Source organism: Clinocottus analis, unplaced genomic scaffold, assembly GCF_023055335.1.
Source record: "Clinocottus analis isolate CAN_PGR_092001 unplaced genomic scaffold, fCliAna1.0.p SCAF_3, whole genome shotgun sequence".
In the NCBI taxonomy this organism is placed as follows: domain Eukaryota; kingdom Metazoa; phylum Chordata; class Actinopteri; order Perciformes; family Cottidae; genus Clinocottus; species Clinocottus analis.
Genome location: NW_027176042.1, coordinates 16,177,492 through 16,203,901, shown reverse-complemented (window position 1 = coordinate 16,203,901; position 26,410 = coordinate 16,177,492). Strand labels below are relative to the sequence as shown.

At 40.4% G+C, this 26,410-nt stretch overlaps 3 protein-coding genes across 4 annotated transcripts in view; all 3 read left to right on the top strand.

The window, feature by feature from the left end:
• The first annotated feature begins 5,384 nt into the window (after nt 1-5,384).
• miip (migration and invasion inhibitory protein) lies at nt 5,385-8,965 on the top strand. The gene is made up of 9 exons (XM_068594743.1): nt 5,385-5,714; nt 5,973-6,175; nt 6,792-6,897; nt 6,991-7,102; nt 7,189-7,268; nt 7,365-7,491; nt 8,016-8,112; nt 8,230-8,340; nt 8,628-8,965. Exons 1-9 carry the CDS (start codon nt 5,495-5,497, stop codon nt 8,754-8,756), a joined length of 1,185 nt encoding a protein of 394 aa, XP_068450844.1. The 5' UTR covers nt 5,385-5,494; the 3' UTR covers nt 8,757-8,965.
• A 3,355-nt stretch (nt 8,966-12,320) lies between these two features.
• On the top strand, nt 12,321-17,909 carry tnfrsf1b (tumor necrosis factor receptor superfamily, member 1B). The gene is made up of 9 exons (XM_068594734.1): nt 12,321-12,444; nt 13,801-13,906; nt 15,204-15,329; nt 15,439-15,597; nt 16,001-16,094; nt 16,176-16,468; nt 16,588-16,674; nt 16,845-16,903; nt 17,005-17,909. The coding sequence occupies exons 1-9, from the start codon at nt 12,394-12,396 to the stop codon at nt 17,533-17,535; spliced, it is 1,506 nt and encodes a 501-aa protein (XP_068450835.1). The 5' UTR covers nt 12,321-12,393; the 3' UTR covers nt 17,536-17,909.
• Nucleotides 17,910-19,003: 1,094 nt separating this feature from the next.
• The window catches only part of trim62.1 (tripartite motif containing 62, tandem duplicate 1), a 30,516-nt gene continuing 23,109 nt past the window's right edge, over nt 19,004-26,410 (top strand). The window contains exons 1-2 of one of the 2 annotated variants that reach the window (XM_068594737.1): nt 19,004-19,020; nt 20,063-20,605. In XM_068594737.1, coding sequence (XP_068450838.1) covers nt 20,198-20,605 — 408 coding nt within the window. In that variant the 5' untranslated portion in view covers nt 19,004-19,020; nt 20,063-20,197. Of the gene's footprint in view, nt 19,025-20,062; nt 20,606-26,410 lie in introns of both variants that reach the window. The other variant, XM_068594736.1, reaches the window with a different exon arrangement.

Below are 26,410 nucleotides of genomic sequence, written 5' to 3'. Positions count from 1 at the left end.
AGGTGTGATGTGCTGAAATACGAGCAACCACAGGCTGATCGATCCCCTACATTTTCACCGCCATTTTGTTTTTTTCTACTCACGCCGGCCAAACCAATGCGTGACCGAGCATAAGTCTTTGGAACAACAACATATAAAAACAGGCCGTTTAAAAGGAGACTTATGCAGGACCTGCTATAGGGGAAATGTTAAGCGTATTAGTGTCGGTGCGTGTTTATGTGCACATGTGTTGATGCTTATTACTCTCAGTAAACTTGTGGCAACAATAAAAAAAAAAGTCCATCGTAGATGGACCTAAAAAAGTCTGGTCTCTATTTGTGAATATTAACTTTAGTGTCCCAGAAACACTAAGAAGAGCAAATAGTTTTTTGCCTAAAAATACTTGTTCAAACTACTCAGAAATAATCTTAAAGTAATAACTAGAGCGGGAGTGATGAAAGAAGCATAATTGTTTCCCAGGAATAGACTATAAAAACTCTACAACTTTGCTGAATGAAAAGTTTAACAGTGCATGAAGCCAAACCAACACATGGTTTTCAATATATTGTAATATTGTGATATTGCAACTTTACTTAAGTGATGGATCTTAATACTTCTTTCACCCCTGATAAAAATGTTTTGGGGTTGTTCGTTGCTCGCGGTGATAAATACAAATGGACCGCTCTTATTCCAAACAACATCCCGTTAACTCCTCGTGAATCAGTCTCTTTGGTCACTGAAACGTGACAACAAAGCTCCCTATGGGTTCTTTCACTCTCCACCTGTCCTCAGGTTGCAGCAGCTAGGACAGCGAGGTGGCAGGTCTAATCCTTTTAATCTTAATGGCATCCACTTTTATCTCTCGAGTGGTGAGGGCAATCGACCCTTTCCTTTTCTTTATCAGCAAAAAACACTTCCCTCATCCAATCCTGTTGGTTTCCCCCCTCTGTCAGATTCCCCTCCATCTGCAATAGACTCCTCGTCTGGTCTTTCACTCTCTGATATCACCTCATCTTGTTGTGCTTTTGTCATAGTCTTACCTAACTTGTATTTATTTGGGGATTTTTTTGGGGGGGATGCCTAGTTCCAGGGAAATATAAGAAGCTTGTTGAGATGTGGCTGCTGTTGAAAACTAATGGCCTATGGGTCCATGTGTACCTTGGCTCTGGGTTATCATCATTTGCCTTTTCATCTTCCGAGTGGGACAATAGCTTCTCAGCAAGAGAGTCAAGAGAGACTTTTCCGATTAGATGAAAAAGCAGACTATGTGGTAATATCACATTTTCTTTTCAAAACCCTCAGTGTGGTTTGTATAACCACAAACTCTGGTTTCTCAAGACAATTGCTCAACTCTAGAGTCGTGTAGATATTGTGTTTTAGTGGGTATCCTGTACTTTTCAAAGTCTACATACCAAAAATCTGTGTGTCATACTTTAAAACAATATTTACTCAGATGGGTCTCTTACAGTTTGTTACCTTAGAGTAAATACAAACCAATGGCTCAGCCCGAATACAACTTCACTGCTTTGTCTTGTAATTCTTAGTGTGTCTCTCTTTGTTCTCCACAGGAAACTGATGACTGATTTAATTGTTTAACAAAAAACTTTTTCAAAAAACTGAAAAAGTACAGTGCTGATGTCTAATAATCCTGAAAATAATGATTTAGTTATGCTTCAGGACCAACCACTTTTAGTTGAGAAGCCCTCTTGTTTGCATATTCCTTAAAATAATTACCACATTTTAAAAGCAATTTCCAAAGTTGTAAGTGAAGCTCATTGATTTCCATTGAACAGTCAGACAGAAGATGGCAGTCTGACTATGTTTCAACTGAAAGCATGAATACCATTTCCTATTGAACAGCCCTCACCACTACATATAACTGATATACATATAATACATATACAATATGTATTATAGACAATATGATACATATAAATGACACCAATACCAGATATTTAGAAAATGACTGCGATATTGACAGAGAACAACCCCTAAATGCTCAGGTGAAACTCTGGGAAACTTGAGAGTCTCACCTGTGTTTTCACATCAATTCCCATTGATGAGCATTTTGATGGATGATGGATGACCTTATCCTCTTCAGTCTTATTTTTCTTGCTTTTGTGAGCTATTTCGGCACTTTGTTTGGTTGCAGTGGCCTGTAAATACAGAGAACAGGAGGATCATTTATTTTAAATGATATATGATAGTATAGTACCGTTTAAGTTATGAGTACATGAACAGGAAATCTTCTGCCAATCTGTCTGAAATCTTCTCTCTGGTTTGAATTGATTGTCATGCAGGTTCATGCCGGTCTGATGGAAGATGTTGAACTGTTTCCTGATGTCAAGTCACATGATTAAGCGATAGAATCCTTCAAACTTTAACTGTAACTCGACATGAATATTTAAAGTTACAGGAAAATATTTAAAATGTGAAAACGACATCTTCCACTTTTTAATTAATTGTGTGGAAGAAAGAGAATTCTTTTACGACAATATTATGTGTGATAAAATATAGTCTCTGGATTAATTAGTACATTGTTCTGTAAGACTGCATGTAGATTTGACAAATCAGCTTTAGGTCTAGCTAACAGACTATTATTCTATCGAAAAAGTTGAATGAGTATACAGTTAGTACCATGCTTGTACACTATAAGGCAAGGCAATATAATATAATTAAACTGAATAAAAACAGGCCACAGAGACACATGAGTCTCTACACAATATATGTATGAAGAAAAATGTTTTTTAAAATTATCGATGAGATTTTTTTCTCAATAATATTCGGCATCTTTCTACAAAACACAACTTTTTATTTTTTTCAAAATAATTTATCTTAGGTGATATTTTGTTTTTTAGTAGAAATATTAGTAGATCCACTTTTTCTTGTGTTTTTGTTGTTGAGGTGTTGATGTGTCCGTTATCTGTGCCTAATGAACGATGAAGCGTTCTGGCGGCAAGCAGTAATTGCTCTGAGCCCAACAGCGGGGGGTGTAATTAGAGAGACAGGGAGGAGTGTATGACTTTATGACTGCCACCGTTTAATGATAATGGGGTGCAACTCCACACTACTGTGGTCAACTAATCATACTGGACTGGCCTGGACAGCTCTCAATGCAAACGAGCCATGACTGGAATACTAAGCAGCAGCTTGCCCACGCAGTTCCACACCATTTGCTCCACGGGGGATCAGGCATACAATTATGGCTGTGACCCCGCAGCACCTGCAACACTGTCATTAGTGCCACCATGGATGGACAGGTTTAATGTAACTACGCTAATGTCATCAAGCCACCCAGCAGAGGCTTAATATGTTCCGCTGTCGCAATTTTTACAAGCACAGGTTGTCCTCTAGGTGATACGATGGGGAGAAAATCAACATGTCGATCCACCAGCCAACACGTAACCTCCCATATAAAGGAAATAAGCGAGAAATTCTGTTTGTAATGGGGTGTGCAAACTATTAAAAACACCTTTCAAATATAATGTAGTCCAATTCAACCTCCAAAATAAACACTTAGCGAAAATTTTGAGATCTCACCAGCTGTGCTGTCAAAGTGGGCCAAGGGGCACTTTCCCACTTCCGAGGCCTCTACTTTCAGCCGCCTCGCTTAGACCACACCCATCTTTGAACTGAATCTTCATTTTGATCTCTACTACACAGCTGTAAAGTTTTGTGACTGCATCCTGTACGGTTGCGACGCTATATCGCGCTTGCCAAATCTGTCTAAGTTCTGAAATTTGCACACACACACAGACAGACTCACGCTCACACGCAGACAGATTTACAAGGTGAGAACAGGATCCACAAGCTGCTATGGCTGGAAAACCATCTCTCTGATGGTGTCAGTCATAACTGAATATTATGATTTTGGGAGATTTTACCGGTGTACCTAATCATAAATTAGCCACTGACTGAAAAACTCAAAAGGCTGCACTGACAAAAGCTAAAATGTAATTTCAGTGCCACTGTCATATATGGGATTGGTTAACTCCTCACCTGACATTTCAAGATGTTCAAATTGAAGTTCCTGTAACATGAAATTTGTCCTCCCTCCCCACAAGGAGGACGTTAGATCCTGAAGAGGATTCATAGCTTTCTGACAATGTGCAGACACAGTGGCATGTACCTTCTGATGGTGAATAACAAGTGGATAATATATAGTTTGTCGATATTACTGTATATCTCTGAGCAAGCATGACTTAGTTTAAATACTTATTCTCATTATTCTTTAAAATGTTAAGTTCAACTGATCATGTAAACCTGGTTGAGTCATGTTACTCCGAGTTTCATTACTTTATACTGGCACCTCTTGAAGATGTCCTTGTAGGAGTTCCTTGAACCTTCTGTCCTGAAGTTCAGTTCTTCTTTCTGCCTAATATGGTTTTCTATCTTGTTCCCGTTATCTCGCCGTCTGCAGTGTGGTGCTGTTTAAGCTCAACTGTAGCTTTGAAGGTTTGTTATTGGTTCAAAGGACCGTCTTGTTCTGTTTTATTCCCTTGAGTTTAAGTCTAAATTACAGTATTTCACAATTTTGCTTCAGTTATTAGTTAGATTCAGTTAGTCTCAATTTTTGTAAAATGTATTGAAAAATGCTTTAAGAAATGAATTGGACCTGTCATGATAAATAAACAGTGTAATCGTGTGCAGAGACCTAATAACAAATAACAAATAGCAAACAAATGATGTTACGTAATTGAGTAAGTCGTAATTTAAGCAAGCTTGAATTACAATAAAAGGATTCTTTTGAATCCTCTATATTTCAGAGGAAAATATTGTAACCTACTTTTTATTCTACTGCATTTCCTTAATGGTTCTTTTTAGACCTGCAGATCCAGATTTGACTACAAAATGCATAATCATCGGATGTAATATGTTAATTTATTCTATGTGATCTGAAAATTTTTCTTGAATGCAGGACCTTACTTAAAAACAGTGAATAAAAAGGGTGTCAATGTCCTATATTGTTTTGCTATTGTCAACAAATACAATCAAGGAACCCAAATCAACATATGGTCTTCGTCTTCGTGTGTGGCATTCAATCGCAAATGCATTGGCTACTCATATCACATTGCCAATTTGAATGATTTCTGGACAAAACTGTGTCACAGAGATACACTATATCGGGCTTTGGCCCGATACTTAATACTTTAATTCAATCCACCTGCTTGGATAGAGTATGATTTACAATGAGGTATACCGTAACTCTTTGATAACTCATCTGCATCGTCTGTACTGACCATCAACTGTGTCCAGTCAGTGTCACTAGTTAAATAAACAGCGCCCTCTGTTGTTCAACAACAGATCCTGCCGCTTACATCCCTTTAACCTCGGACGGTTGCAAGGCATGCTGGGTAGGTGCTTCTGAGCCAATCACATCATTGTTGTCAACTCGTTGTTATGAAGCTGCTGTTGGAGTCTGGTTCAAATCACAGAAGTGCATGAAACGTCCGATGTTTTGTTTCCCCTCTAAGTTAGCAAGATAAACGTGCTTTTAAACGTGTTATTTAAAAACATGTCCTCCACCGACCAACTGGACATTTTACGTGAGCGTAACAAAGAGTTGTTGAACCGTCTGAAGCAGCGGGGAGAGAAACTGGAGCGGCTCAACGGCGGCAGGCAGAGCCGCAAGAGGGAGAGAGAGGACGGCGCGGAGGAGCCGAGTGAGCCCGCACAGACCCGGACCCATGGAGGCCGAGGAGCCGCCCGGGCCAGACGGACCGTGAGATTCGCGGGTAAATAAACCATGAAGATATTTGTATATATTAGCTAGCTTACAACACGTGTGTTTCAGGCCGTGCCAGTCGTTAAAAATATCCTCATTTGTACTATTTTTGTCATTTTGTGTGTGTGTGTGTGTGTGTGTGTGTGTGTGTGTGTGTGTGTGTGTGTGTGTGTGTGTGTGTGTGTGTGCGCGCGCGTGAGTGTGTTCAATTAAAAAGAAAATCCTGCAGTCATTGATGGAGAATTCTGTTCCCACGTGTCTCCATCAGATACATGTGATAGACAAACGGGCGTCCGCGCCACTATTTCAACACCGTCTTCGACCTCCAAATACAGACAAGGGACTTCTGAACGTGCAGCACCATCAGACCTTTACAAAGACCGCAACAGACCTCCCCTTGTCCACAGCAGGCCACAGGCTCTGGACCCGTCCACAACCAAGTCCTGCCTAGTAAATCACAGCAGAGAAGAGGTATGCAAAAAGAACTGAGGAACGTCATCTCTGTTTGTTTTTGTTAGTTAGCTGTAGATTTTTAAGTTTGTCATCAAGCAATACCCTGATCTTTCCCCCAAAATCAAAGTTATTTCTTGCAATAAGCAGCATTGTCAAAACCAGTTGGCTTAAAGAAATAACGTATCCCAAGCTGAACATTTACTCACCCCAATGTGCGCTGGAAACTCTACACTGGTCTTTGGGATGGTTTCTAAATCTGCAGAAATAGGAATAAAATGGCAATCAGCTGTCTCAGGACAACTTTTTCAACGTGATTTAGTTTATTTTAAGCCCAAAAATTGCACGGTGAGTCCAATATTGTCATTGTTATATCCTATATTTTCACTCACATGAGCGACAGTAGCCTTTTGTCGAGCGCGGTTAAATAGCAATTCTAAGGCTTTTTACTCAAGGTTTTTTGGCGCTGTAGACCTATGTTTCTTACGGGTTTGTGAGGCTCTTATGTTGCGGCGTGTTGGTTTTATATGAACTCAAATTTATCTGTTGGATGAATTATTTCTTTTCACAACAGATTTTCTATAATTGATTCAAGTAGAACATGTTAACCATAAGGCTCTTCTCCACTTGTTTGTAGAGGGGGGTTCCGAGTCGCGTCACATTTCAGTCTGATGAATGTGAGGAGATATCTGCCTCAGACAGGCGTCATTTGCAGCCATTACTCGGATATGACTGGATAGCAGGTACACCTTATGGGACTCTCTGTCAGCCCAGTTCTGTCTTTGACACACAACCATCTTACAAAGCCCTAACAGGTGATGTTTGTTCCCTCCCAGGAGTCTTGGATGCTGAGGATTCCTTGATACAGCGCTCTGACGAGTTCTTCAATGACCTGCACACGTTTCGATCGCTCAATAAAGACGAGTGTGTCCATAGCTCTCAAGCAAAGTGAGTGCTTTCCCTTTGATTGCTCCTGGTTTTCCTGTGATTGATGGTGGCTTCATTAGATTACTATTAATTTGCTTTGCTTACAGACTTTCTGAAGAGAACCATTCAGTCCTGCCACTGGTCGCTGACAAGAAAGGTTCAGAAGCTGACCTGAACACTCATCAATGTAAGAGGGTTATTTATTTGAATATTCTGGTCTCTTTTTTTCTTTTTATGATCGCTGATGCAATTCTCATCTCTGCCTGCTCATTTTTTTGTTCAGGTACGTTTTCTTACAGGATTAACAGCAGGCTGTTCCCTGTCCCACTTCACTCTCAGGAGTGCTGCCCGGTGTGCGAAGAGCACAAATCCTCCCAGCCTCACACTGCTGCTAAACCGGCTCTCATCAGGTTATGATCATGTGCACTTAAAGTGCCTTTTATGACCCCTTGGCAACAGAAGAGCACTCAACCTTTGATTATTTTTACTTGTTATTTACATATTATAATCTGAAACGAGTCATGTTCCTGGCTTCACTTGTGTCTCTCTGAATGTCACTGTCATATATAGTGTGTGTTATTGTGTTTTCATTGAAACACATGGGCTCATTATCCGCAGGGATTCTTAGAAGTCACTGTTTCCCTTTTTGAGGATAACTTGTGTATCAGCTTTTGCACTTTAAAAACATCAAAAGTGGTATGTGAGATAAAAGTGTGCGCCTTTTGAGGGTCCATATCGTGCAAATGTTTGAGTATTCCTGCAGAAATGGGTTGGTTAGACTTCAAATGAATACATGGCCTTTCACATTTTTTATTTTCATGTTTTTAAGAAACAACAATCAGTTTTAGTCAAGTTATATTAACGTCACCATGTTTCTTGACTCTATTTGCATGGAGTTTTGTCTCATGAGTTTTCTTTTTGTTTTCTTCATAAGGGTCAGCATCCCTCGCTCCACCCTTTTGCCACCCTACACGTACAAAGCTCATCGACGATGCAGTTTCGACCCTTCTGATAGTTTTGGGTTACCATCGGTGAGTAAGGGATCCCACTGCATAACAATTTATGATGCCATTTACCTTTTAAGATCTACATTCAAAATTGTGTTGTGGAGTCATTTTTGACTCCTGCATCTCTGTGGCCCTGTTCAGCACTGTCTCTCTGGCTGGTCGAACACCGGTCAGAGCACGCTGCCACGAGCCAGCAGCCTCGATCTGCGGAGCTGTCTGAATATGAAGAGCTCACAGAACCAGGAACTGGAGGTGACACACTGCAGGCCTCGTACTGTATCTTAAACTTAAATATGATTGACCTTTTTCACAAGAGACATTTTGATGTAATAACTAAAACGTTAATGATAGCTCAGTTCCATTTAGTGTCCCAGTAAGCAATAACGGTGAACCAGCATGCACAATAGATCCTGGAACTCGCTTATCTAAATGTGATGTAGTTGTTATTATGTAAAAAAAAAAAAAAAAAAAGATCAATGTTGAATCCTTTGATGACATACATGGCCCAAATCTAATATTGTGGTTTAAATATTTTTCAGGACGCTGCACCAATATTGTCCGGTAAATACTCTCACCAGATCTCAGATGTGTCCCGTTTGGCTCGTCACAACTTCCAACACTTCTCTTCCAAAGGAAAACTCGGAAGCATGTTTTACCATTTGCACTAACAAGCAATCACAAGTCTGTTTTGAGCTGACACTAGTAATTTGTCGGTACAAAATAATTTACTTTTTTGTGCTCCTGTTTTTAGTCTCTGTATTGTGTTGTTTTTTTTGGACCGTTTTATTTTTATGATAATTTCTGAAATATCTTTGTTGAATTTGTATGTTCAAATTTTGATTTTATGAAACAAATAAACTGTGATCTCAAAAGAGAATGCATTGACATTTGTGCCTAATCTCAAAAAACATGATATATATTTGTTTTTCTTCAAGATTTGAATGAGTTATAGAAAAAAATGCCACATTTTAGTATGTGTTATGTCTATTTACTTATACTTAATGAGATTATTTTAATGGCTATAATTGAGCACACGAGAGAGAAGCATATTTCATGTTGTCCTGATCTGAACAAATAATAAAAGGTTTGGGCCGGTTTAGACTTCACATGTGACTGTCAGCAACCTCGTGGACATAAAGCAAGAGCTCAGAGTTACGCCACCGTGGAAACAGTTTTAGAAACAACTTTGTTTTTGTCAATTTCACTACATTGAGGAAGTCATGTTAAATCCTCTCTTGCCTTTTACAGCTGTTTGCTGTGCCTCCCAGATTTATGTACTTCTGTTTTTAACTTCCTTTGACTCTTCCTGACTGTGGGGCCAAAAACACTGAGACTGATGTACAAACTGTACAGATGGGGCAATTCACAGGAAACCACAAGCAACCACACTTAATGTCAAACACTGAAACAATCCCAGCGTTGACGTGTCAGTATTTCCACTTTATGTCCTCTATGCGAACATATTAGAAAAAGTTAGAAAGTATAGACAACTTTGTAATTGTATTGTTATTATTTTTTCTTGTATAGTTAAACAGGCTGTAATACTCTGTTGTTGTAGCACAAACAACTTGCTCAGAACCGTGTTCTGTGTCCTGGCAGGCAGATTGCATCTTTGCTGTCTGTGAGATGAGGCTTTGTGATACTAAATTAGATTTTAACCACAAACAGTTGTGAATGGAAATGTTGCTCCTTAATCTCATGTTATCATAATCATCACATCTTCAAATACTCTCGTGGCATGCATGTTTTTGCGCTGCTCATTTTCATTGGTCAGCTACTAGTTGATGATTTTACCTTGGAACTACAACATCCTAGTGATAAAGCAATAAACTATAATCCAACACTAAGGACATAGCAGTGATCAGACAATACAATAGGGGGTTACGTGGTATTTAAACCAGGTGATTTACTTCACTGGTAATTACTCAAAGTCTGCACATAATAGTCATTACATGTTTTAGTTTTACTTGCTTCAAATCCTAAAAAAATATTAGTAATTTTTCAAAGCCTACTCTACTGTTTTAGATTACAATTCAATGCATGTGTCTACCTTCAAACCACATTTGGTTCTCATTTCACACAGTATACATGAACAGGATTTGAAACTTGCTTACTCGGGACCAATAACACATCACTCACCGAGAACATCATGCCTGCGTTTACTTTTTTCAGTTCAGTAGAGCTGTTATCAGACTGATGTGAAAAATCCGCAATCCGAATAAAAGGATGTGACTTCAGCAGAAAAAAAAAAAAGAATGTTCAGTTTATCATATAAAAATCTGAGCCATTAAGCTATGCTTTTCGAAATTACTCAGCAGCAGCGTACAGTATACAAGATTAGTAAACCTGAAAGTAGGCCAACTAAAAAAATAAAAAAACGGTTTCACTTCTGCTGGTCACGTTTTATGCTGTAACAACCAACCAACCTAGTTAAACACTAAAGGTATGATGTCAAGAAATTGCCTCAGAAGTGCACAATAAAAGCAATGTAATATAACAGACAAAACACAACAAGATCATAATGGATAACGGGTCTGCTCTTGGTGCACTTTAGAACCAATGTTGAAAATGTGGGAGGGGGAACTTTATTGAGAAATGTCAACGTCTCATACAGGAATCAACAGAGCGAGGCGAAGGGACAATCAACAGTAGTCATAGACACCAATACAGTTGAGCTTTGTGCCTTTTACTTAACCTCTACTCTTTGAAACTTCCGTAATGACAAATGCAAGCAGTCACGAGAGAGATCTTAACCTGGGCCTCCAGTTGAAAGATGAGTTATGTTATCATGCATGTGGAATGGAAATTACTTTATTCTGTAACTTTTAGCTATAATATCCTGCCACAGTGTAGAAACCCAACAGCACAGACTTGTGCCATTACTAAAACCATTACTATTACAGTTGATGATGCGCACCAAGCTGGGCTTTGTTGAACTCCACATCATCTGAACATGAATCGAAAATCCAAGTGAGTCCACTTTCTGTTTTGGTCAGGGCTTCATTTTTCTCAACCTGTCGGTGCTGCTCGTTTCCTACTGATTCACATAAATGACATGAATCACACGGAGCAGCATCGAAAGTTGACTCATTTTCACACGGTTTCATTTTCCGGCAGCCTTCATACTAATCAAGAGATTTTTATTAATGATGGAAATGTATTATTCCTTTATAATGTAGGGGATTTGTCTTTTCAATTCCAGTACAGGGAGCAGGTCATTGGCACTGGATTAAAAGGTTTACTGTGTACACTGTAGGTTTTGCAGTGATGCAGATCGCTAACCGTTGGACTAAAGTACACACAGGTGATCTCCTTTTAATTATGTGACTACTACAACCAACTGACTGCATGATGTGTGTTCTGTTAGAGTGGTATTCATGCAAACAAGGAATTCTCTTAAAAATCCTCTTGTGGAGATTAGTTTACTGTTTTCCGAGAAGTCACATTTAATGTCCGGCTTCCAGAATGTCTGGTTCCGTTACAGAATATCCGGGTTCCTGAATGTCCGTGTTCTCGGATCCAGAATGTGAGAATTCCCGAATTTCCGCGTTCCCGAATTCAAGATTCAAGATGTTTTTACTGTCATATGCACAGATAACTGTCATTCTAGACAATGAAAAGCTTATTTTACTCGGTCCACAGAATTTAAATAAACTTAAGGTAAAAAATAAATAAATAAAAAATAAGGCACAAAATATAAAAGATATAACAGTATTGCACAAAAATATAACATTGCTATAATAAATATGATCAAATATGAATGCCAGGGTTCTGAATTGTCTGGGTTCTGGAATGTCCTGGTTCTGGAATGTGTGGGTTCCTGATTGTCCGGATTCCAGAATGTTCTAAATCCAAAGTTGGTTCTAAGTAAAAAAAATGGGTTCTAAGTTCAAAGTGGTTTCTAAGTACAAAATGGTTAACCTTTGACTGAGGAGTTTGAACTTGGCTTCTGTTCCATGATGTCATGTTCAAAATCCCTGGTGTTCAAGACACATCACACCACTATATATAGTGATCAAACTATTCTATGACACTACTGTTATATAACATCACACCTGTCATGTGGAAGTATGAGTACATTGATCGCTCACTCTCATCCAAACTCTGTCAAAGCTCATCATGCTTATTCAATAATCAGTGACTGTAAGTTAGAGCCTGCCTGCTCATTTCCTTCCTTCAAACTCTCGACTTACTTCAAGGAAATTGTTACTGTTCGCTCAGACTGCTGGCCCGCCTTTCTAAAATGATCAGTGCACACGCTGTTGGCTGTAGCCTCGACAGTATACAATTTGCTTTAAAGGGGCGATGAAGGACATACTTGTACTGCTGGTTCTGCTGAATGCTCAAACTCTCAAGGTAGGTTTTGTGTATGTCTGTAACTCTGTCGTGCATATTAACAGGGTTTGTCGCGGACTCTGGACAGATTGGATATCAGCCAGCGTCCGCATTCTTCTGACAACCAGCATACGGCATACTTCTTTAGCAGAAAGTGACTTGTCAAATCAAATTCCTTGGATTCATTCAAGGAAGTGTGAAGTTAAACAGGCATAGTATTTAAAACAATTTAAATATGTGTAAAACGATTTTAATGCTATAATTCTTAAATGTAAATAAATGCATTTTATCTTTTAAAGATGTTTCTAGTCCTACTTACTTTGTCATAGAGTGAATAAAAGAAAGAATTTCTCATTTCTTTTGATGCATTTCTTTTATGTATCCATGCCAACTGTGTCTGCTGTGACTGGTGAACCTGTATGAATATTTGGTTTCATTTGCTTGGCATCTGAAGCATTTTTCAGACTAAATATCTCATTGTTAAGACACCAGCAGCAAACCTTTCTTCTGTTGTCCGGCATCCTCGTGCATTTCCATGAAGAGAATGTGTTTGTTTTGGCATGCAACCAAGAGAAAGAGGAAAACAACAGAATGTTCTTTGACAGTAATTAATAACGTAGAGCTTTACAGAAGTTTATCTTTGTCATCACATCCCGTGCTACCAGTGGTCACACCACAGAATAAGTCACTTCTATGCCGAGGGCTTCCAGCTTGCCGTCTCTATTTCCTGTTTTACGGGAAATACATTGCTTCTGTCAGCATATTCTAACTTCTGCATGTCATTGGAGGGCACTGTAAGAGACTTTCATGTCTTATGCGCAGGACAGGTGTGTCAGCAAGTGTGCACTGTGTTGTGTCCTTTTCTGAATACCAATGCTGTAATTCCAGTGGTTCTATTCGTGATATCCTGGTATCATGTGTGAGGGAGAGGTTCTACCTGCAATGATGCATGTGTGCAGTGCCCTAAGTTTGAATATTTATCAGGGCTCCACAAACAGGAAGAGCTACTGTAGAGGTGAAATGCAACCTCTATAAATTCAGAACAATGGCTGCCTGTTTAACCATGCCTGTGGCTCAGGCCGGCAGCATAACCAATAGGGGAAAGGTGGGCGCAGGTGTGTGTGTGTGGTCTGCCTCTAAAACTGTTGTCGTCCAATGACTTATTTGCTGATATGTAAATTACTACCAGGAAAAATGTCAGGCTGATACGAAAGTGGGCTGCAAATATTTCCCACGTAGGTTATTTCAAAATTACGTTTCACCTGCATGTTCAAAGCCCCCCAGCAGCCTTTATGCAGCTTTGTGTCAGAACAATACAAGAAAAGACTTAAATGTTCATTAGATGAGTTGCTCTTATGTTTTGTCTCTTTCCCATAGGTCTGCTCTCAGCCCTATCAGGCAAACTCAGATGGAAACTGTCTCAACTCAACAACAGAGTACCTGTTGGACGGTTCAAACCTGTGCTGCAAGAAATGCCCCCCTGGTAAGTGATGTCATGTAGTAAGGACTGCAATTTGTAACATTTCTAAAATGACTGATACCGGACTCATGCCAAAGTTCAGGTCCATGTTATACTGAAAGACAAAGCTGTGTTGGTGCAGTGTAAACGTTATTTGGGGACACAGGGCGTGAAACAGTCAAAGCTTGTGCATGAAGGTGTGAAAGTGTAACACCTACAGTGGCTTACGACATTCATCACTTTCCTTGTTTCATCTTCAGCGACTACATGAAGCATGAGTACATTAGTCACTTGAGCACTTGAGGGAAATGATTTGTTTAAAGTAGGGCTCGACTGATAATTGGTTGGGCCAATATATTTCCACACATTATCAGTATATGTAACCTGATAATTGATGAGAAATTGCATTTCATAAATTATAAAAAAAAGACAAATACTGTCATTAAAACATTGTTGAAATGTCAATTGTCCCATGCAGTGTAGCTTACATCATCCCTCCCCATCCCATCCCTCCTAGTTACTGTTGTTATGTCCTAGGATTTCAGAAAAGCACCTTAAAATTCAAATCAAGCGATTGTTGATTTTATTGTCTAAAATATCATTCAACTAGCTAGACAACTAGCTGATTAAGCTAATGCTATCTTTATGAGTGGTTTGCCATGTTCACTTATTATTTGTTAGATGTTTGAAATATATCTGTTTATTATAATCATTTTGATCTTACCTAATTTTGTTTGTTCGTATTCGCAAACACAATGTTTTACTCGGAAAAAGGCCTTTAGGATGAGGACTAAATAATGTATTTGGCAAATGTAACACTACCTTGGGTAACGTTGTTGCGCTTTCTGGAGTGTAAAACTTAAATCCAATAGAGAACAAAGCTGCTAACATTAACCTTATAGCCTCCAAGATCAACTGTATAGTGCCAATCATGAACAGGGTTGTTTTTGTTATATTGTAATATAACTTGTAACCTTAGAAAGAAGAAAGATACTATTGTAGGTTATGATGCACAACAAGTGTTTCGGCTTCGCAGCATTGCAATGTTGTCAAGATTTGGGCCATAAAATCTGCTGATGTGCTCACGCAGTCCTTTGATTTCATGTGCCCGCTGACCTCATCCCCCCGCTGCGTGTAATGGGAATATGTGATGATGTGATCAAACCAACATAACAGCACTATGACGATGAAGAATATTCTGAACTGTACCTTTTAATCTTTACGTTTGTCATCTATTGGTGGACATGTTGGAGTTCCTATATTTGTGTGCTGTTATAAAAGGCTTTTAAAGTAACTAAAATTCATGTATATGTTCTAACAGGACAGCGGCTGACACAAGAATGCTCTGAATCTACGGAAACTGTGTGTGGACAATGTTCATCGGGCCAGTACATGGATAACTGGAACTACGCTCCAAACTGCTTCTCCTGTAACAGATGCAAACCGAGTCAGTAGCTGTTAAGATTGCAATTTTAAAAATATGTATTGTTCCGCTTTATTTTTTTAACTCATAATTGTTCCTGTAAGAAAAAACATTATTTTTTACATACAACCAGCCAAAGGTCTGCAGGATGCTCAGAGCTGCTCCTCTACTGCAAGGTCAACGTGCATGTGCCAACCTGGGATGTATTGCATCATGGGATTTGATGACCCGTTCTGCACAGAATGTAGAAAGTACAAGCAATGCAGACTCGGTTCTGGAGTGTCGGTGCCAGGTACAGCAACTGCTATTTTTTAATAGCCAATGTTTTTGTGTTTACCATAAAATGTATATATTTTAATTTTGACATGAACACTTTATAAGATCTCTTTGATATTCAATTATATTTATTGCAACATTGCCTGTGTCAAGCATATGTTTGTATTTAGAAGAGGTCTTGTTGACTGTGTCAACAAGATGCATTTCATTGACTATTAATCCACTAGTGTTTTTTATATTGTAATAACTATATCATATTCATCATACTATTTGTTGTTTACATCTGTCTCTTGGGTCTATGCCAACAACAAACACTGTCAAACTTGTGTCATACAGTATGCATCATTAAGTTGAAATGAAATGAGATATCTGATAGTGAAATGTCAGTACATGGCGACATGTTTGGATGTTGTTCTCAGGGACAGGCAAGACAGATGTGAAGTGTGAACAGTGCGCGAGTGGGACGTTCTCTGACACGGTCTCCTCTACAGACCCCTGTCTGCCCCACACTAAGTGAGTAAAGCATATAAAGTCACATCTGCACGCAACTGTTTGAAGCTCAGGTCTTTGATCACTCGCTTTGTTTCTCCCCAGCTGTCACAAGAGGGTTGTTGTCAGAATTGGCAACGCTACCTCGGACACCATATGTGAACCTGAGGCTTTTATATCCGCTCTGTGGCCTCAAACCTCCACACAGGGGCCTCACACTGAGCTTGTGTTCACAACTACAAGCACAGTGATGAGTACCGTCTCAGTAACCTCAGACCCCATGGCTCCACGTAAACCGACAGACACCACATTGTCTATTAGCCCGTCTTTTTTAGAGGCAGTGTTTAACTCTTCGACAAAACCCCCGCCACCAAACACAGTACCTGACAGGACACTAGGTAAGGTAACCGATTCTGTGTTTAAAAGCAAGTCATTGTGAGAAAACTTTGAGGTCTAATCAATGTGTCATCCCTCTCTTTCTGCCTCCGTGTTGTGCCCCTCTTTACCTCTTTATTAGTTGCAGTCATTGCCGGTGTCATTGGATTATTCCTCTTTTTCATCGTTATAATTCTGCTGTTCATTTGTAAAGCAGGCCGGAAGAAAGGTAACTTGCATCCTGTAGAACAAGTTATTATAAATAGTTCATTATTTATGTTTTTTTTGTTGTTTTATCAACTTGAAATACAGAATGATAATGACTGTTTGTCAACATCTTTGTTTAAAATGTTCACTATCTTACCAAATGTTCACAATGCTTTTTTTTCTAAATCACAGGCACAGCCAGATTTAATCCTAAAGTAGACGCAAATGGTAACTGTGAGAGTGGTGAAAAAGTGAGTCTTCTGCAGGTTTTTTTTTTCTTGACAAACTTTTAAATATAGTTGTATGCATAAAGAATACTGGGAATCGACCCTTTTGTGTCCTTCAACTGCAGATCATTCACGATTATTCCGGAGAAACCCAGTTGAATTATATTGCAGCGCCCTTACCAGAACAGCAATGCCTGCTGCAGAGAGGGGAAGCCTGCAGCGACCACAGTCAGTCCAGTAGCAACACTGAAATTTTGACCGGAACAGGTGGTTCCAGCAGCCAAGAGTCCATCGGCCCTTTGCAACCCACCCGAGTTCTTCACCATCCACTCTCTGTCCTGTCGGGGCCCATGACTTTAATTTCCAATACAGAGACTGTTACCCCGCAGCCCAGCACGCCTACACAGTCCTCCTCTCAACCCACCAGCCCACAAGTCATCAGTCCCGTGACCAGCAGCCCACACGTCAACGTCAACATCACTTTCCACATTGAAAACAGGTCTTGTGGGACACCATCTGTCACACCCACAGACTTGATGCAAGTTGACTCTAAACTCCCCTTTGGAGAGGAAGAGGAGTCCTTTAGCATCCCGCATCAAGAAGATGGCAAACAATCACTGATGTCAGTGCAGGAGAGTGAAAGCTGCAGCGCATAAAGAGTCACCTGTGTGACTGATACCATTCCGTTTGTTAATTTCTTTTTGTCATGATAAATGATATGTCATGATAAAACAATTGGACGTGCAACAAGATGCACTTAATAGCATGAGGACAGCCAAACAAGCTTAAACCTTAATTCTGTTTATATATTATAGCCATCAACTTTCACTGTGTGTTTATATATGTATATAAAGTAAATAAATATGTAAATATTGTCTTTCCTTCAGTGATGTAGTGCAAATAAAGTAGTAGCGAATTGAAAGGGATTTAAATTATGAACCAGTCCACAGTCATCATATGGTAACTTACATGTCTTCACAAGAGAATACAACCTTAGCCTGTCCCCCAACGTACTCCACATTACACTGTATCCTAGAGTGGTTATAAAATGTACAGTATTTGGATTGTTTATAAAAGTGAATGAGTAAGTGTGAATCATTTAATAAACCAAGTAAGTTAAATGTACTTTTCACAAGTATCATTAGACAGCTGAATGGCATTAGGATTGTATTAGAAGACTACTAGACTGATGCATCAGTGTAAGCAATATTTGTATGTTGTAGCTGGTCATTATGGAACTAATAACGGCTTGTAGTATACTTGTGGCTAACTTTATGATAAAAATGGGTTATAGTTATTTGTTATGTTGTACACAACATAATAATAGGCAAATTATCTACATCTTTACATAATTGTAGTTGAGTAATGACAAAGTAGAATATTGCAATTTTAAATTTAGTGGCATCATAGTATAAAGTGGACTATGAAATAGAAATACTCATGTAAAATACAAATGTGTACCTGTTCCAACACTGATGAGTTTAGTTACTGTCAATGACTTTCCATAAAGAGGGGGGACTCACAAGAGACGGATAAAGCCAAAAAGCTGGGCCAACATTAAAGATTTTACAACACATACTAAACTGATTCTCTCCAAACTCTCATGAAGCCTCCACCTGTACTGGGTTTTTGCCTGACACCTGCTGGTTGAAGGCGGACACTGCAGCCTGTGGAAGCCTGCTCATAAACGCGTTTCAGTGAACAGTGACAGTCCATTTTTAAAGCAACTCCTACACTTATTTTATTTGTATAAAAGTCAAACAGTTTTTTTGACAAACTCCTGTTACAGTTCGTACTATTTATCGTGTGCATTTGTTGTAATCAAGGTATCAAAGCAACGACGCTAAGCTGGAGGCGAGGAAGTCTGAGCCACTCCATTGTTAGAAGGACTTCCACTTTATATGGTCATTTATTACACCTTGTATTCACTAAGCAAATCACTCATATTCTGTAAAATGAATTAAAATGTTGTACTATTCCCTTTTATAACGTATTTATTGATGGACAGCTGCAATCTTGTAAATATTATATGTGATAACCCCCCCATCGATCAACCCAGTTGGTTGCGTCTGTTGCCGCTGTGTGCTGCTCTCCTTCCTGAAAGACACTCGCATAGAAGCCGCGGATGTCACTGAGAAGAGGTCGGTGAGTTGAGGTTTTTTTTTTTTAACCATTCCTATTACTTTCTTTTTATACATTGACAAATTTAAATATCTTCACCTCTCAGATGTTTCTTTCATTTTTGATATGTAGCTTATTAAATTAGTTTTGCCCGATTTTGTGTGTCTGTCCCCTCTCATCCTCCCGCTGTAGTGTCGTGGTCCTGGTCGGGGTATGTTTACAATTACAGCTTGCGAGCAGTGTGTAGAGCAAGCCAATTCAAATGACCTGTATGCTAAGTCACAACACAAGTGTTGCCTCGACAATTTGTTGTAGATGGTAAGAAAATAAAAAAAAAAGGAAGCTCAGTCCAGGCTGTTGAATATCTCGTCATAATGGGAATTTAAAAGGAAGCTTCTTAACAACGGGGTGGGAGGAAGACAGCACCGCTGCAGGTGTTTACCTGTTTCATTGTTGGTTGGTGCCGACAGTTTGCTGTGTAAATGTAAAAAATGAGAGGGTAAAGGGATGTAGCAAGGTGGTGAAGTATTTTAATACAAGTATCAAGTATCACATTCAGGTGTTTCCCTAGGTAAGGAAGGAGCTAAAATCGCTTCCAAACAGGGCTACAACTCTTTTGATTATCCATTAATCTGCTGATTGTGTTCTCAAGTCATAAATCGTTTGGTCTGAAAGATGTCTGAAAGTTGAAAAATCTAATTTTCTTAGAGCTCTTCTTCAGTTTAGTTGTTTTGTTCATCCAACGGTCCAAAACTGTTCAAAAGATGTTAAAAATACAATAATAATAATACTGGGAGAACTAGAAAATCTTAAAAATGGATAAACTGCAACCTGTGAATTGGTTGGCATTTTTGCTTAAGTGACAGCCAGCTATGACAGCCCACTGAAATCATAAAGAAAAACATTATATGTTTAACCGGCTTGCATCGAAGAGTGTTTTGTTAATGTTTGACTGAGAGGATATGCCCCTGTTAATCATTTGTTTGTTATAAATGCCCCTGCACTTGGTGCATTATTAAAGATTAATGGTCCCTTTTTTTGTTGTTTGCCATATTTCAACAGAGAATAAAGGTGAAGATTCCTGAAGAGCTTGTCAACTCCCACATGGCAGTAGACCACTCGCCTGAAGATTAAACCAAGTACACTCAGCCCCAGAGCATTGCCCCTGTAGATGCCGCTCAGTCTCCGTCTTTGCAAATGGCTTGCTGCTTGAAGGACGAGCTCCTCTGTTCCATCTGCCTCAGCATCTACCAGGATCCCGTCAGCTTTGGCTGCGAGCACTACTTCTGCAGAAAGTGCATCACCGAGCACTGGAGCAGACAGGAGCTTCACGGAGTGCGGGACTGTCCTGAGTGCCGGAGGACCTTCACCGATCCTCTCCTCTCGCCGAGTCTCAAGTTGTCCAACATTGTGGAGCGCTACTCGGCCTTCCCGCTGGACGCCATCCTCAACGCGCAGAGGAGCTCCTACCCTTGCAAGGACCACGAGAAGGTCAAGCTCTTCTGCCTCACCGACAAAAGTCTGGTGTGTTTCTTCTGCGACGAGCCAGCATTACACGAGCAGCACCAAGTAACAACTATCGACGAGGCTTACGAGGAGATACAGGTCAGTTTTAGTGCTCACACTCTGACAGCTCATTAGCAAGGATGAGGCTGACATTTTCTTAAAACCCATCAGCACTCTGCGCCACATTCAGGCAGTTGCACTCATTTGCCCTGTGGGAGCTGCCCAGACAGTTCATCCTCAATCCTCTACTGTCACAAGCAGCTCCACTGTAGAGGTTTGGGGATTTTGTGCTTTGCCCAGGAGTACTTTGGGTCAAATAGGTGCTAAGAAGTGAAACGCATCTAATTACATCTTTTCTTGTGGATACCCACATTACCTGGCTCATCTGTGAGTTCAGGTGTGTTTCATTCCCTCTCTGAAATAAAGTCTTTTCTTTTTTATATAGGGAATTATTTAAAACCTGCCTTTTTATTTGTGTATCAGTGTCATATAGTTCTGAGTGTTTTTGATGCGTACATTAGAAGTATTGTGTCTCCGTGAAGGGATTTTAAGTGCACAGGCCGATGTAAAGTGTTTGTTGAAGTGAAAAACTGACCCCATGAAGTTCAGATCAATAATGTTTCATGACAGTGACTTTGTAGATGTGAGCTCCCTTATGAAGCGTATGTTAATGTGTCATATGCGTTGACACTGAGTCATATTTTCCACATTAACAGGAACAGCTCAGTGTTTGTTTTCCTCTCTGTGTTTGGATAATTCCATTCCCACAGAGCCAAAATCCAATAACTGTGAAACAAAGCTCCTAATCCTGTTCCTTCCTTGCTCCAATATGCAAAGCAACACATTCCAGTCTCATTTAATGTCTCTCTCATTCCTTAAGTCTGCTGTTACCAATATACTAAGATCGGATCTGTGTATGGTAAAAATCAAACATTTGGTTTCCAGTCTTCTTGGCAGACAGCAAGGGGAACTTTATGATAAGAAACAGACCAAAGTGTTGATTGTTAACACTCAGCTATGCAGCTTTGAAGGGATTACACTCTCCAGTTGCAGCAACACTTGAGCTACATTGGATGCCTCACTAACATAATCTCTGCTTTAGTTTCACAGTTTTGAAGATTCATAACATTGAGTTTATTGCTATACTATAATTTCTGCCGTAGGTCTACATTTTAAAAAACTGCCACAGACACTGTAACTTTTAGTGTTACTTTAAAAGTCCTCCCTTGCTGCAGAGACTGTATCAATGAGATTGACTATTCATTACTCTCACCTCTTGCACCCTCCTGAAAGTGTATCTTTGACACTGGCAAGCTCAATTTGCTCTCACTGCTCTGAATTCATGAGCAGGTTCACGTGGAGACTGCAGATGAATCATGAACTCAATTTGATGCAGAGTAGTGGGACAAAATTGAAGGATATTTCTATCATTTCTTTAATCACACTGAATGACCAAAATATTTTTGAGAGTTTCTGGTGTCGGCCTAATTGAAAGCCTTGGAAAAACAATAAAGCCAATCAGAGTTTTTTAAACTGGATGAATAATTGGGACCTCATCTTTCTTTGCCAGAGCCACACAGATGTCCTGTTGAACGGCATGAGAATAGTGAACGGGAATAAGCAGCTATTCATGTGTTACTGCAACTTTCACATTGACTGCAATTTGAGTTGCAGGACAGATACTTTTCTTGCTTCTTGGTGATCTCAACTGCTTATTCCTCTGGATTCACTTATCTGACAGCAACATTATCGGTATATTTTTACACTATGAATATATATAACCCATCCCACGCACCCTTAATTCCTCTGTAGACGTTGTATGTACTGCTTTTGTGTATTTGTATCTTATCGCATAAGGTTTCTAAATATTTACACTTATTTTTCTATCTTCTTGAGCTATCTGATCTGATTTCTGTGATTTTGCTGTCTTATTTCATTACTTTGCTGTTCTGACAACTGCAACTAAACAAATTGAAAAATGAGTAAAGTCTGAATCTGTTCAGGCATAATAAAAATGTCAAAAAATGTCAATTCAATGTAATTACGAGCCTTAATATCAATTGCTTTAAAATATTGTTTTGATGTTTTAATTGGAATACAACAAATTAACTCAAATGAGATAGTTGTGAGGAGAGATTTCAAACATAAATGATACCTACAGTTAAATTAGTAGAGTACATGTGAACATGGTGAGACTGTTCGTGGCAGCATAGAGCTACAGTGGTACCCTCCTGCGTTCTGCTTTGAACACAGTTAACAGCACTGTGAACATCAACGCCGTCCTCCCCAATTTCCAATCGCGCTCCGCACTGGAAGCCTGAGAAAGGTCAAAACCGTGTAATCTTGGAGCAGAAGTAATTAGGCCCAGCACAAGATGTTTCTCTTTTCTTGGACACCAGCTTGTCCCTCTGCTTGGAGCTCTTTTCAAGGCAGTGTTCTGGCATTTTGTATTCTGGCAGGAGCTTTGGAGGCTTCCCAGATCTACAATACTGAAAGAGAGTATGAGCACACAGAGGCCCCGTCGGAAACAACCCTGTCCCACGACGAACTTGGCACACTCTCCTTTGTAGATCTACAAGTGGAGTGGTTTGTTATGTAACGTCTCATCATTTTACCAGACAAACACAAACATCAGAACAAGGCAGCAGATGGTGTTGCAATTGTTTTCTGTCAAGTTCGTTTGAGATTACAAAGTAAACTTCATCAGGAAAGTGTCTTTATAACTGTGACCTTTGTTCTCTGAATAAGGAGTTAGGTTATTATCCCTCTATGATAGTTGTGAACTCTCAAGTTTACTTATCATTTATTTTTTCCGTCCAAGAGCAAACAGGAGCTGTGTGTCAGATGGAAATAAATGTGTGAGAGCTGCGCCCGCAGGCACAAACTTCCCTTTTAGCACGAGGCTCGACAATGCTTAACTAAAGTGCCAAAACAACATGGGAGGATGTGTTAAAATGCAGCCGCAATCAGCTCCAGTGTTTTGACTGTCTGGGCCAGAGGAGTGCATGCCGTGCCAGCTTGGTGACCTCTTTTCAAATAAACCTTAGAGTTTTTGTTGGGTGGGAAAGTTTGTAGATGAGGAGGGGGGCGGGGTGGGGTGGGGGTTTGGTAGGGCGAGAGCCAAAGCTTGTTTTTTTGTGATGAATTTGTTTGACACTTTGGCGCATGGGATTTGGGATTGTCGAAAGCTGTCTCTAATTCTATGATGCTTACTCCTCTGCCTCTGTTAGCGTGATATAACTTATCATTCGTGTGGCTCCGACTCGCTCACTAAGAGGGGGAGGAGAGCTTCTGAGGTCTGCTTTAAATTGACAGACACTCTGTTAAGAGTGGGAAAACCTACAAATACACTGTCTGAGTAATAGTTGTTCACTCTTGCTGTCCATTTCCCCAGCAGTGTTTGCTCTTAAGTTACATCATCCTATCTCTCCGGCCATTAGAAGAGCAGGATGACACACACTTCTCCTACCCATCTATCCTAAGATATCAGACCACTGGTGATTAGTGTGTTTCACAATCACAGCCACTGGGATGACAAAATTACATTTCAACATCCACTGTACGCAAACCTATGAACAAAGCCCGAGGATGGGCCACCATGATGAAATACTGAAACATAAAAACATAGTCTGTCGGACAAATAGTTTTGATTTCTTTTAGTGCTAAATGTCATCGCTGTCAATACGTCTTCTCCCGATGTTCATCATTCATGGCTTGAATTACACATGAGCTTTAATTCACTGTTAAGACCCATTTCAGCATCAAAGCCTTTAGATTTGATTTACTCAAACGGACTCGATTCCCAAAAGGTTTGGATATACACACTCCTGTTATGTCATGGCATCACTGCTGTCGACAGTGTGTTGGACTGGCCGGTGTCCACTGACGAGGCCAGCCTTTGGTTAGTCTGTGGCAGGCTGTAATCTCCTTAGCCTGGCATGTCACTCCGCTGACCTCCGTCCCCGAGTCTTGTTGCCGAGTTGAGAGCTTTACCTCCTGCTGATTTTCATCCTCCCGTAAACGCCCCTGCGGCCGAATCTGTTCCGTGCAAACGCGTCCAGCGCCCGTCCGTCGCAGGTTGACACACGCACATCTGGCAAACAGTCACCCAACACGTAGTTGCTTGCTTGGTTGATATTTCTCAACATTCAGACATGAAGGTGGATTGAAGGAGGATTCGCCTGTGGCTTGACATGCACGTCAGGGAGCGTTTACGTGGAACTAATGCATTTCAATTTGCGGTTCTATTCTACCGGTTATATTGGACGGCATTAAACACCATTTCAACATAATGTTTAAGAGCAGGAAGCACTCTAAATGCAAAATCTCAATTAAAAGTAAAAGAAATCTACTTGAACTAAAATAATAATAAACTGAGCCACAATCGGCCCGCTCATTCTCCAGATTCTTAATACACACCTAGCAGTCTCATCATTTTAATCCTGTGTTATTTTGTTGTGAGGTTTTTTTTGGGCCCGTCAGTCTTACTTTGAACTTATTATATGTGGTTAGAACCAGAGAGCCAGACTTCTTATCGACAGAGCCACATCTTTCACCCTGTACAGTATGTGCTTTATGTTCTGGGAGATAATGCCGTTTCTTTTAGGCAACATAATTAATGGTGATGAGATTACATCCCCCCCGTCGGTCATGCGACACTTGAAGCGCTGGCGCCATCTGAAATAGAGGTTGGAGCTTGATTGAAGCTGGCTGACGCTGTGCACTTATACTTGGTGTTCAACCATAGTATAGCAGCGCTAGACGGACCCATCCGGCGGTCTACTTGCCCTCGGGAAGTGTTTCCGCTCTACTTGACGGTGATATAAAACCAGACAAGAAGGGAAATCAGACCGCAACCCCTGGTTATCCATGCATATTTGGGGACTTAACTTTATTCCACAGAGTATAGATGGTATAGCAGCGGGCAGCTGTGCAGTAATGCTGGTCTCAGTTCGACTGAAGCCCACGCAGCTGAAGAATTAAATAATTTGTGGTGTTGAGCCGCCCACACAGACCTGTCACTCAAAGTGTCCAGATGCACCTGTGTGCTGTCCTCGATTAACACCATTCTTCCACCTACTTCTTCCTTCCTCAAAGGACAACAAACAGAGGGGGTTAATCATGAAAACGTATTGTATTTTTCTTGCCGGGCCTCGCTGTATCGCGAGGTGGTGTTTTCAAAGCGTCCTTTTGAAGTGTTCCTCTGCTGGTTCAAAAACATGGCTGTCTTTCACTCTCCAACTGCCGAGAGCTCTCCCTGAGCCTGCCATCACCACGCATGGCCGTACTGCAGCAGTAATGAGTCAGGCAATTTCAAGGGCACCCACGGCTGCCATCTCCCCTGTGGCTCGAGTCAGACTGCTCTCCTTTCCTCTAGCAGCTCCATCTTGCTTCTCGCTTTCTCTTTTTTTTGTTCACCCCCACTCTCTCTCTCTCTCTCTCTCTCCCTCTCCTGTGTGCTGTCTTCTCCCTCAGTAATCTTCTTGTTTTGAAGATATGTGCTTCTTTGAAAGCCAATGATCTGGTTTGGTCACCAATTCTTTTGAGGAAGCTATTTCCCAGTTCCGCCACCCTGCTAATTCACCCAACCCCCACCCAACCAAACAAATGAGTGTGTCCAGCTTGGCGGTCAGTCAGGGTGGTGTGGCAGAGAGGCTGCGTTCATGCGGAAATGGAGCCATGGGGAAAGACGGGAACAGACATGTTCCATTAGAGGAGTGCTGGCATATTATCCTCATCCAGAGAGAGGCAGTAGCTTGTACTGCACTTACTACTGATTCCACTGATGCTGCTTGAGGCAGGACAGAGCTGCATGTTTACTTCAGCCCATGCTGCTGTGAGATCAGCAGATAAACGGCTGCATAGATTGGTGAAAGTTGAGCCGCGTCCATCACTCGTGGCATC